Raw genomic sequence first — 13,290 nt, forward strand, 5'->3', positions numbered from 1 at the left:
GCGAGACACTGTATACTTCTGCTTCATGATTCTTTATTACTCTTTTTCTCTGAGAATTTTGCCACTGGATTTATGTGCTCTGCCGTAATGAGTTATTTTAAATAGTTGTGACTTAAAACTAGAAATGTACACAAAGGCAGATGTAAATGTTTTACCAGCGCATTGCATGTCACATACTTATTTTGTGATCCTTGCATTACTGTGCCACTAACAAATTCAGTACACAGGGGGCAACAGAGTTGCCTTCAAATCCCTGTGTTATTAAATCAGATGTTTTATTAGATAATTGTAGGGGCCTTTGCAATGATAAGATTGCAAAGCATAAAATGTAAATAGCAATGCTGTAAAGTGTAAATGTGTACCTTGAATGCAATGTAAGTCACTTTGTAGGGGTGTGAAGCAGAGCCAATGTCTGTATCTGTATCTGTAGCAAATATATTTTACAAACCCAATTCCAAAAAAGTTGGGACACTGTACAAATTGTGAGTAAAAAAGGAATGGAATAATTTACAAATCTCATAAACTTATATTTTATTCACAATAGAATATAGATAACATATCAAATGTTGGAAGTGAGACATTTTGAAATGTCATGCCAAATATTGGCTCATTTTGGATTTCATGAGAGCTACACATTCCAAAAAAGTTGGGACAGGTAGCAATAAGAGGCCGGAAAAGTTAAATGTACATATAAGGAACAGCTGGAGGACCAATTTGCAACTTATTAGGTCAATTGGCAACATGATTGGGTATAAAAAGAGCCTCTCAGAGTGGCAGTGTCTCTCAAAAGTCAAGATGGGCAGAGGATCACCAATGCCCCCAATGCTGCGGCGAAAAATAGTGGAGCAATATCAGAAAAGAGTTTCTCAGAGAAAAATTGCAAAGAGTTTGAAGTTACAGTGCATAATATCATCCAAAGATTCAGAGAATCTGGAACAATCTCTGTGCGTAAGGGTCAAGGCCGGAAAACCATACTGGATGCCCGTGATCTTCGGGCCCTTAGACGGCACTGCATCACATACAGTTTTTCAAGAATGGGAACATTTTAGAAGTTTCTAGAATGATTCTAGTGCTTTCTGGAACATTCCAGAACATTATAGGAGTAGTCATTAAAGACAAAAATCCTCCAAAGTACACGTCTGAAGCTTTGGACGACTCACTTTGGTAACTGTTGTTGTTAGCTCAGTATTAGGCATGTGCCATGTCATTTTTATGCATGAGTTATAACAGATTCGCTTTCATAAGTTCTCAACACATTTTTTTAAGTTTTCATAAGCACTGTTAAAGATGCACAAAAGTAATACGATTTTCATATTCAGCATGTCAGACTTCATAAAGAAACATTAAAAATAAAAGCGAAGTGAAACGTTTTTAAAAATGTGTTTCACGGTGTGTTCAGGATGCAGCAATGGGTGAAAAGATCTCGGTTAGCAGGATATGTTTGCATTTATTTCATGGACTATATTTTGGTCCTAAAGCCCGATACAGTTTTCTCTGTGCACACATGATGCTTTATTGTGATAGATGGCACTACAGCTGACATATATGATGGTTTGTTATAATATCCCCTTCTCCCAAACCCTCATGCATGTACCTGTTGATTGTGACTCACCTGCAGAGCAATGAGTATGTTGGGCAGAGCCTGACCGTAAGTGTCGTGGCAGTGCACCGCCAGTGCGCTGACGGGCACCTCTGTCAACACATCGCTCAGCATCTCGGCCATGGAGCCCGCGGTGCCTACGCCAATGGTGTCCCCCAGGGATACCTCATAACAGCCCAGCTCAAACAACCGCTTTGCCACCTGGGCCGGAACAGAGGAAAGCCATGAAAACACTATCCCCCCTGGAAATATAAACAAGATGAAGGAGTGCACACAGAGAGCTCATTCTGAGCGTTAGAAAAGCACTGGCATGTTACAGCGCCATGCGGGGTTTTTTTAGCAAACATCGTAATAAGGGCCTTGTGGGACAACCAAAATTGTGGGAAGAAAAAATATGCAGAGCACTCAACACTCAATGAGATTTATCACATACTGGAAGGCCAATCTTGCTTCGGGCCGTTATACACTGAGCAATGCTGCTCAGATTGAACGACGCTGCTATTACAATACCTTTGTGACTTGTGATGGTTTTACTTGTCCCTCATATGGACAGCCGAGAGCACAGGAAACGTACCTGGAAAGAAGTGAAAGAGCTATGAGACGTAAAGCTCAGCCCATGCTGGAGGATATATAGCTTTGAGCTTATAGTACCAACAGTCACGCAACATAGGTGAAATAATGCCAAGTGCTGTTTTACTGCAACCACAAGCAGAACGGTCCACAGCGGCCAGAACAACGGATTACATCTATCACAGAATAAAACAAAATGTTCAGCAGCAGGCGAAACATATGGTTGGTGTCAAACGGTTGTGACAAATAGTACCAATAGTGTTGACAGTGGGAATGAGAAACGGTGCTAGAGAGCGACGTATAAACCATATGTGCTTTCCATATGTGAAGGAAACATGTTCTGCTAGAAACAGCGAACAAACAAGTGAAAAGTTGAAAATGTTCCTCTTGGGCTTGTGGTCGTCAGACGATACTGCTGTCTGCTACCAGAATTTGTGTGGAGTCTCTTCTTGAACGTTAGGCGTTGAGTCACATTTGCCAGAATGAGTTCGTCAGAGTGAAGTGACTGCTCTCTATTGTTTTTTTGCTTCTTATTCAGTAAAGAGCACAGCCTAAAAACTCTGGACACATCTGGACTTGTACTTGTAACTGATACAAAGCGCCACACTGCATGCACATCTGGAACTTGACTTATTTACTCATTAATTCTGGAATAATTTCATGCTTCTCTGGTGCCCCATCTCAAAACCTCAAAGGAGAACAGTCAAAAAAAGTGTAAGTACAATAAAAGAAACCACTGACCTTTCGGTTAAACCAAAGATCAGTCTTGGAGCTTGCTTATATAACAAATGGCTTCTGAAAACCATAGTCCTGAAGTCCAAGCTCAGTAGGGACAATCTCCTGGATCAAATGTATGTCTCAGTGGTATTATTATGTTGGCAGCTCAGAGGTAAACCTTGATTTTTTTCTTTATTATTTTATTTCAGCTTTTTTTATTAAACATTCTGCTACCAATACGAATTCTGCTGATTTTGCAGGGAAGTCATAACAATCAGCATTGCAGAACATTCAAAAACATCAGCGAGGGTCAAACCTACAACTATCCAGTAATTCCTTCAGACCTTGATCCAGTATGCCCCTTTGATTAACTATGGACACATAAATTCCACACTTGCAGAATTCAGCAAAAAGCTCTGCCAATTTTGAAAACAATATGTGACCCTGGACCACAAAACCAGTCATAAATAGCATTGGTATATTTGAAGCAATAGCCAACAATATAGGTCAAAATTATCGATTTTTCTTTTATGCCAAAAATCATTAGGATATTAAGAAAAGATCATGTTCCATGAAGATATTTTGTAAATTTTGAACACAATGACGCAAAAGTCTTAGTTTTCTATGAACACATCCAGGAGCATGTACATCTGTGAGCCTGTGCTATTGAGATGAATAATTAATTTGCCACCATCACCAAATGAATAGTTTTCCTGTGAATATATACAATAGGACAGTATCTGCTAAAAGTGCCTGTGGCGACATTTTTGCAAAATTATAATACGTTTCAGTGAGTGGTGCTAAAATGTAACAGATGCTGAATGCATCACAGTTGGTGTCGCCTACACATCCCAGCCGTTTGCAAAAGAAATGACCGTTGAGTGATGCTAAAAAGTTAACACTCGAGTGCATTTGAAAAAAAAAAGAACAACCTACACTAAACCATACCCTATAAAATATATTTTGAAGCAACCATTGCATTTAAACTTGCTTGCTTGCACATTTTTCCAATTCCAGTCTATGTTGACTAAATCATGCTAAAAATGTGTCCAAATACAACATTATTGGTATCATGCATCCTATATGTTTTGTGCTCACCAATGTCATTACTGAACACAAATGTGTACCAGCTGTGGTTTTCTTTATGCCTCAGCCACTTGTTGTATTTATGCCTTTGAGTTTGTTATGATGGTGTTTTTCTCCTTAAATTTAAAAGCAGAATACTAATCATAAACATGCTTAACCACTTCGAGCCACAATGCTTCAAGCACTTTAGAATTGTGAAATCTCTACCTTCTCATTCTGAAGTCCATCTCTCGGTCCGACCTCCACAATTTTGACACAAAGTGGAAGCTTAGGCAGTTCAGAGCACTGTAAATTGAAAAACAATGAGGAAGGAAGAACCATATAACAATTTCACAGAGCTGTACGGAAAATCTGAAAGGTGAATTAAGACACATCCTCTGTCCGGTGCTTCCTGTCAAATGGTGCGTACAACGTCATGTTTTGAATCTGCTCTTCAGATACTTGCCAGGTCATTTATGACATAATGTGCTTTGGAAACGAGCATTTCCTCTCTTCCAATGGTAAAACCAAAGCTAAAGCTTTGAATTCGGGAGTTGTATTACCAAGGGCCAATGCTGTGTTTATAGAAGATTTGAATGGCTATAAAACCCCAGCCTCTTGATACGGAAACCCTCGCTGTGAGGAACTGTACAGACTAGTTTCTTTAGAGCTGAGTTTGATTTAATTGTGCTGTCATGGAGGGAGGGAATGGATGTGTGAAAGGAATGATAACAAACTTCTTTTTAAGCAGTTTCTGACCGTGTGCGCTATGTAGGTGGAGGAGAACCGTTGCGGTTTGTCCCGTTATCACCCCAGGCCTGCAGTTAGGACAGCCTATTAAATTCACTCATAAATCAAACTCGCCGCTCAAACCAGATATACAGGCCCCACTAGAAATATCCATTAAAGCATTATTTTCTTATCAACAAAATAAATTAGACCAAAACACTTTTGCTGTCTCTGTATTTTTTAAACATTTCTTGCCCCTATCTTTGAGTGGAATTTTCAAGAGGTTAAGCCAAAGTTGGGAAGTGAAACAACTGTGTTGTTTACTGTATTTAAAGTGCATTTCTATATTGGTCTAATCATCAATATGTTTTTCCAGTTTAAACCTGTTTTGTTCACTTTGGCTAAAAAGCAAATAACACACAGAACAAAGTAAAAGAAACAAATATTTAAATTTATCTATCTATTTAGTCGGTTAGTTAGTTAATACATGATTGAAAAGATCATGCATTTTTAAAAATATATCACAATGAACATTAAAATCTTTCAAAGAGAATATTCCTTTATTTATAGTAAGAAAACTAAATGAAACATTGACTAAAAATAGTTTCTTAGGTGAAAATTCGATTTCATATTATAGCTATTTTAGCTTTTCGTTTACTGTGAAATTTTGTTACAAATAGCCAAAACATTATTATATTCACCTACACTAAATAAAATTGTGTCTTGTGTCTAAAGAAAATCTATGGTATGGTACAGTAAACACGCAATTGTTTCTCTGCTGAACTTGATTTCTTTGCTTCAATCTGCTATCATGTAGACCGAATTTGAACCGATCAATATGTGAAAATTAGCATTCAATTACGATGATGTCAAACCATTTCAATTCCCATTTTGTTGAAGAGTGGAGCTTTTGCTTAGGCTGAGTACATATACAAGAGGATGTTTTTGCTGCTTTACTCAAGAGGCAGACAGTATGTGCTTTTTCTCACTAATCCTGTCATGGAACCGTATCAAGAATAAGTAATTAAAAATAACTTTAAAATAAGGTCATTTAATGATTTTAAAATTATGTAAACAAATGATGTTATATATTACATCATTTTTAATTGTTATTACATTTCTGATTAATATTAAATAAAAACAACATTCGAACCAAGCCATGATTACAATTTGAGAGGAAGTAATAGGCCTACAGTAGCCTTTTTTCAGTGTAGTTTCAATCCCATATGAACGTTCTATGTGACTATAAGTCTGTACCATATACTATAGCATAGAATACTGTAGGGTATAGGCCTGCCACCCTGTCATAATTGAATTAAATTCTTAATTTAACACTTTAAGGACCAATGCACACTATTAACTAGTTGCTTAGTAGCATGCCTATTATAAACATATTGGCTTTTTTTGTGCTTATAAAGCATTTGTACTACATGACCAGATTCTGCATCCCTAATTCTAGCCAATACCTAAACTTACTGTAACAACTACCTTACTAACTATTAATATGCAGCAAATTAGGAGTTAATTAAGGCAAAGGTCATACTTAATGGTTTGTTAATAGTGAGAATTGGACCTTAAAATAATAAAGTGTGACCAGTTCTTCAGTTTGCCATAGGTCTCAAATCTCACTTGCATGTTTTCAAATGGAAAACAATGCCATTTGGCATACATAACGTAAAACCTGGTGTGGCTTGTTGAAAATCAGCATTTTGTAATGAAATACAAATTTAAAACAAGATTTGAGAGCTCTGGTGGAGGTTTTTTTTTTTTCCAGTCACAAATATTGCATATAATTTCATCAACTCTGAATCTCACAGAAGAAAGAAAATAACTGGTTGAGGGTAACATGAGGGTCATTTATTAAAACTTTCATTACGAGGTGAGCTATTCCTTTAACCTCAAAGCGACTGCTTTTCTCTCTGCGTTGCTGTATTTCCTAGAGCCATGTATAAATCTTGCACATGCAAAAACAGACCCCCACCTTCTCTTCCCACAGGAGCCGTGGAAACCAAGGATAATCCCGCAAGAAAGTCTCATAGCTCAGGCAGTGCTTGACCGCAGTAGAAACGTTACCCATCCGGCTAGCACGATCTGCCAGCCCGGTGCTGTTCCCAGATGGCACCTGTGGTGATCAGCGTGCATATGCGCTTCCGAGAAGAGAAAGGAGAGCATCGCTTCGAAGGGCGAGGGATGACTCAGCTGTTACCATGGCAGCAGCATCCCTGCCTGTGAAGGGGAGGGAAGACGCAGGCTGAAGACGTTAGACGTGTTTTGTTAGCTTTAGACTGACAGCTCCACGGGAAGTACGGGACCCGCTGGGATTCTCGGCTCTACAATGAGACTAACCACACGCTGCTTATTTTACTGCCCTTGGCTCCCCTCCCCAGCGGAAATCTACAGCTTCGGGGAAATACGCTGCCGTGATTGATCTCCTGTGACTGAGGCAGCTCATGCTTTTCAATGGCCGGCCGTGCCACTCTTGCCAATGTAAACTGTGCTCTGTTATAAAATCTCTCTGTAAAGCCGGGCCGCAATTTACTTGTGAAAGAGCCATTCTTCCTGGCCCAGGTGCTTACAATAGAGAGGTTTAAGGAAGCTCTTCCTCAATAAGATGCTGGTGTGCCGTGAGAGGGTCTGGCCTCTCTCTCACGGGGGGAAAATGCAACTGCTGAGACCAGGGGCTGCATTTATTAGGTATCAGCATTACTCGCATGGCATGAGATGATAAATCATAAGGTGATTTGAAGTATTCAAAAAAAAATAAAGAAATGGTGAATAACAGACTCGAGGGCATGCTCGGGGTTCCAGCACAATGAATTGTCACGACTTTTACACGATCTCTGAAGTCATTTCATTATTATGTAAGGATTTAAAAAATAAAATAAAATTGGATTTTCACTATAATAAATCATTGTTCAAAGTACAGACTGACTGTGGTTTGCAGTGTTAAGTTTTATGCTGAACAAGTACAATAATAAGCAGCATCTAGCTGGTGAATTATTGTATTTATAAGCAATCCAACCCTTGTGAAAAGGAAGCTTGCTTGTATTAAATGGGCACTTCAAATTTTAAAAGTGGCTCACACTTTATTTTAAGGTTCAATTCTAGAAACGTTTTCCTTAATAAACTCCTAATTTGCTGTTTATTAATATTTAGTAAAGTAGTTGTTAAGTTTAGGTATTGGGTAGGATTAGGGATGTAGAGTATGGTCATGCAGAATATGTGCTTTATAAGAACTAATAAACAGCCTATATATCTTAATAATAGGCATGCTAATAAGCAACTAGTTAATATTGAGAATTGGTTCTTTACTAAAGTGTTACCTAAAAGGGTATGTTTAAAAAATGCAGATAACAGTACGAAATAAAAGGTTATATAATATATTACTGCTTCTTAACACTAAGTGCACTTTGTAATAATGTTAAATTAGAAGCTTTACTTTAAAGTACATTACCGGTATGTATTAATGTTTTTGTTGCGCTTTAAAGTACACTTACTGACATACTAAAGCACGTGTTAAGAACTGATTGTAATTTTAACTGTAGTGTTATTCAGTATTACATTTAAAGTTAATATATGTTATATGTACTAAATTCCAATGTCATAACATACAAATTTCATAAATGCTTATACACATTATATATACATGGTTGTACACTTACACATACAGAAATGTACACAGTAGTATACTTAAGTGGGTCAAAAAATCACTTCTACAGTTCATTTAAGCTATAACACACTTATTTAATTGCAATTAACATGCTAAGTGTCCAAGAACATTACATTTAGTTAACACCAAAGTATTATATTATTTCTATAATTAGTATTTTTTTCTTAACTGTAGTTCTTTTTCAAAAGGGAACTGTGGGTTGATGTGTAAACTTTGGCACTGGGGGTGCTTTTTAGCGTCCGAACAAGTTGTGACAGCAATATTTGACCAGCCGATGGAATGCCGCGTGAGTTGTGGGTGGGATCTGTTTGTCTGACCAGTTGCAGAAGAGGGCAGTGTTCGGGAAAACTTTTAACAATTAAAAAGTAGTGCTCAAACAACACAATTCACATTTAGGGTTTGATTAATTTGGCGTTTTCCAGGCAATTTTTTTTAATTCTCTGATATGTCAGCCAGATTCAATGTAAAGACAAGCCATTCATCTTCCTGATTGCATTTACATATATAGTCCACATATACGAATCTGTACAGACTTTCCTATATATCCTTGACAGTATGTAATCCAGCCCAGACAGCGAGCCAAGAGCTGCCGGGAACATTCAGCGGTGGGGTGTGTATGATTCAGAATTGCCCCCAGCTGGAGTTAGCCGCATTAGATCTGCATCCCTACCGAACCATTTAGCATTTCCTTTCCTTGAATACTGTCTAACTAAAAGGACATTCAAAGTGGACATTCATCTTGACAAATACCAGCTGTCGGGGTTTACTTCAAAGAGGTGAGCTACACCTTCAGGGCATCCTGGATAATGTAAAGTAACACAGCACAGGTGAGCGAGTGTGGGGGCTTTTCTGAACTTCTTTTATCATCCCATACATGCTCTCGTAAACATTTAGCCACTGAGCATGACAGCAGGATGAAATGTTAAATAAAGCACAATTTCATTAGCCATTACCTGAAAGCATGGGTTATTTTGGCTGTACCAGAAGCTCCCCTCTTTAACCTTATTCCTCTTGCAATTGTAAATGATTTAGGAGCAGGCCAGTAGACGATGGGCTGCGTTTTGCACAAACAAATCCTGCTGGGTTAGCTCTGGGCCTCTCGTGAATTAACCTTTGCCTCTGTGAACTTGAATTGGTAAAATATTTATGCTTTGCTGTCTCTTGTAATGTAATCACTGATGGACTATCTATAAGGAGCACTGGTGCGTTTTCCCCGCAGGCCAGTAGATCAGCGGGCTTGTCCGTAGACACTGAATTTAGATTTAGAGATTAAGATTTTAATGGGAGAAAAGGTCAAGCTTCATCAGGCCATTTAAGCCACAGTAGCCGATCCACAGCGTTCTCTATCTGGCAGCATTCATGCGCTTTTGTCGGTTTTAAGAGGATTTAAAGGTTGGGATTTATGTACTTTTGTACAATGTTAAAGTTGTACTTTATTGGATCCCTATTCAAATCTGAGTTGTCTGTCGGCATCAATATTCCCCTCTCAAAGTCATTTGCCAGTCCCATGTCTCCACGCAATGCTTTCATGTCTGCTCTCAAACTGTGCTGTCAAATAAAGGCATAAAAAGGCCCAAAAATATAACTTAAAAAAAATCTGAGTTGTCAACTAAAGAACCACTGAACTTGATAACAGGGCTGTTGTCACTGTGACGAGGTGTAGTGTAGCCATTGAGGGCCCGTCCATACTATTTTTTGTCCCGGGCCCTGAGAATTTAAGCAATAGTTTGTGTTCCCGGTCTGTTTTTTATTCGCAGTCCATCCCTGAGTGTAATTGATGACACTACAGTGAGTCAACAGGCTGTGCTGTTCCACAGCAAAACAGGTTTTGGATGCTGGCTCACGCGATTAACAGGGACTAAAATCTTTCATTGTCTCCCACGGCATTAGTTCCATTGAAATCTAGCACACAACACCATAACAAACTTCACCCATGACTAAAACTGGCTTCCAAATCGGTCGGATAACTTTAATGAGGGAAGAAATGGAGCTCCACACCATGGATTAATTGGAAAGATAAATCGCAGATGCGACAAAGCCTTCTTTGGATGTTTTATTTGGAGTGCTGGTGTAATCTGTACCATTATGTCAACAAAAGAGTTTAGTTCTTCCCTTTTTCATCTTTAGGATGGAAACAGATGTGAGAAATATTCTTTACAGAGAACAGGTTTAGATGAAGCATCAAAGAGGTTTTAAGCCATCAGATAAATCCTGAAAACATAGAGAACTGCCCAAAACTCAAGCCAGATTCGATCAATTTTCGTCCATACGATTTCAATTGTCCCATAGAAGCTGCTAGAACAGATTCAAGCTTTGATTGCAACATCAGAAGTTCAGTGTGTGCACTCGTGGGAAATGTACACTGCAGCCTGTATAAGCAGAGCTTGTGGATAATAACAAACGTGTTACTGAGACAGACCATCACAGGTTTACACCTAAAGAAACGAAAAGTGTTTCTGACAGCTATCTTTAGAAGGATTTCAGTGGCCTTAAAAAAAAAAAAACATTTATTGTACATGAGGGTGGTCCTCACCGAGGAGGTCAAAAATAGTTTAAGAAATCTGTTAGTATTTGCAGTAATATCAATGGCAGTTGCTTGGCTGGCACAGGACTCCCTGAATGTAATTTGAAATCTGCCATGTTTTCTCATAGACACTCGGTTCTGAGCATGAAGGTGTTTGAATCATGACAATGCTTATTGGCCCAGACAGAATATTTTGTTCTGAAGATAAAAACAGACAAATACTAATCACTTAAAGGGGATCTATAATGCGAAATTCCCTTTTATATTGTTTTTGAACACAACTGAACATAATTATGTGTCCACATGCGAAAGATGAGAAAAATAACTTTGTTTAGTGACACTCGCCGCATGATAATCAAAACCAAATACATGTTTTGTTTTGACAGAGGCAAGCTGCAAATTCGCAGCCCTATTCTGGAAAAGGGGGCGGGGAGCAGCAGCTCATTTGCAATTAAAGATACATGCACGCAAACAATGTTTTTGCTTCTGTTAATTTCAGCATGGTATTATAAATGGTCTATTAAAATCTGTAAGATATCACTCAAACTGCTTTGTTTAATTTCAAATGTTGAAACACATTTGTGATAATGTCTTGTGTTGACCTTTGTTTTTTTAGTGAAACAACCAACTAAACATTTTCACCTGTTCATCCATATGGTTAACTTTCCAAATGTTCTTTTTTGAACAGGATATTACCTATCAAGTATTGTGGGAGTCCAGCTTTGGAAGAACCTAATAAAAACTTAACCTTCTGTGTCCAGCATGTCAAATATTAACCGTAACATAGTCCCAGCACAGACCGCATAGTTTGATTTTGGATTTTTGGATTAATTCGCTAGAACACTGAGTATTAACACATTTTGAAATTGATACATGTGGACAGATGTTTTAATGTGCTTCTAGATGTTTTGGGTGGAATTTTTAATTGCACCATGGAGGGATCTTGGCTCGCGCCACACAAAGTACAAATCCAGTGTGTTCAAAAAGGTTTCAGATATATTTCAGCACTCCATTTACAGGAGCAAAGTGAAAAATGAAAAAGAAAAAAAAAACAGCTGCTGACGGCTAAGGTGTGCAGAAAGTAATTCTCTATAGAAAAGGTTCTTTCCTGATCATGCTAAACTATTTAAACCAAATATTAATCAGTCGGCCAGCTTTGACTTCAAAATAATATACGGCCCTCTTTGAATGAAATGTAGCGTGCAGCTCAACTGCACACGGGCTTTTCTGAGTGTGAACCACCAAATTTATTGATGGAGTTTGCGTGAAACTAAGACTAAAAGTTTAAGAGAGTGGCACAGAGAATTCCATGGAAAGTCCCTTCTCAACTCCAATATGCAGTGAAAACATACGAGCATGAGAGGGAAAGTAAACAATGCGGAAAACGTGAACCCTTCCTCAAGGGATGTGGGGTAATATTTTTGTCTGCCTGCCCTTTTGAAATGATTCTTGTCTGTGGTGCCATGGCTTTACTCTCAAGATGCAATGCTAAAGGGTCACAGACACATGGGATCTTTTATTTAAGGATAAAGCTAGATTTGCATCTCCTGAAGAATACATTAGATCTACTATGTTTTATGATAGTTGTAATCTTTTTAAAGAAATTTAAGTTTGTTCTCCACTGACTTGGAAATGTTTGGCATTCTGAATAATTAATGTACGCTTATACGATACAATACGATAGCTCGTAAGAATTAGTCACCCTAATCTATCAGATGTCACCCCAGAAATATGTTATTCATATATTACTGTCTCTATTCCTCGCACTCTCTACCCACTGCCTTTTTTTCCCCACACCGACGTCATCTCTTTCTTCTTCGGCACCTCCACAATACACCCGGTGAGACTATAACTTTCACTTTATAAAATAAAGCAAACATTTTACACGTCAAGAGACAATAACAATGAATATTTCTTTTACAGAACTGGAAAAATGGACAATATGAAAATAAACACATTTAACAAATCACTGACTCATGTCTCATTTATTATTTTACCCCAATTCCACTGGGTTACACCTGTATTTAACCAAATAGCCACCTTTACACAGTCAAAATGGTGTAGCACTGTGTTCATTGACAGACAAATTGAAAAATGTGACACAGTCATGAAATAATAATAATAAACATTGGGTTACACTTTACTTGAAGGGGTGTGCATAATCATGACATGACACCTACATAATCATGACATGACACATTTCATGAATATGAAGATTTTTTATGCATGTTTATGACAACTGTCATTAAGTGTCATTCACTCAGTTATGTAATTTTTAATGCAAAGATGACGTTGTTTGAGATGTCTTTGTTATGGGCTATGGTTAGGGGTAAGTGTAGGGGTAGGGTTAGGTCAAATAATGTCATATTTGCATTAAAAATGACATAACTGAACGAATGACACTTAATGACAGTT

The 13,290-nt window shown here is 38.0% G+C and overlaps 1 protein-coding gene across 1 annotated transcript in view; it reads right to left on the reverse strand.

Annotated features, from left to right (window-relative positions):
- The window catches only part of LOC107565056 (3-hydroxymethyl-3-methylglutaryl-CoA lyase, cytoplasmic-like), a 17,898-nt gene extending 11,079 nt beyond the window's left edge, over positions 1-6,819 (reverse strand). The window contains exons 1-5 of the mRNA XM_016250239.1: positions 6,663-6,819; positions 4,181-4,258; positions 2,730-2,776; positions 2,111-2,174; positions 1,613-1,801 (exon numbers count right to left, since the gene is read on the reverse strand). Of these exons, the coding sequence (XP_016105725.1) occupies positions 1,613-1,801; positions 2,111-2,174; positions 2,730-2,776; positions 4,181-4,258; positions 6,663-6,758 (474 nt within the window). The 5' untranslated portion in view covers positions 6,759-6,819. The remainder of the gene's footprint in view (positions 1-1,612; positions 1,802-2,110; positions 2,175-2,729; positions 2,777-4,180; positions 4,259-6,662) is intronic.
- Positions 6,820-13,290: the final 6,471 nt, after the last annotated feature.

This window comes from Sinocyclocheilus grahami, unplaced genomic scaffold (genome assembly GCF_001515645.1).
Source record: "Sinocyclocheilus grahami isolate Dianchi unplaced genomic scaffold, SAMN03320097.WGS_v1.1 scaffold978.1, whole genome shotgun sequence".
Taxonomy (NCBI): domain Eukaryota; kingdom Metazoa; phylum Chordata; class Actinopteri; order Cypriniformes; family Cyprinidae; genus Sinocyclocheilus; species Sinocyclocheilus grahami.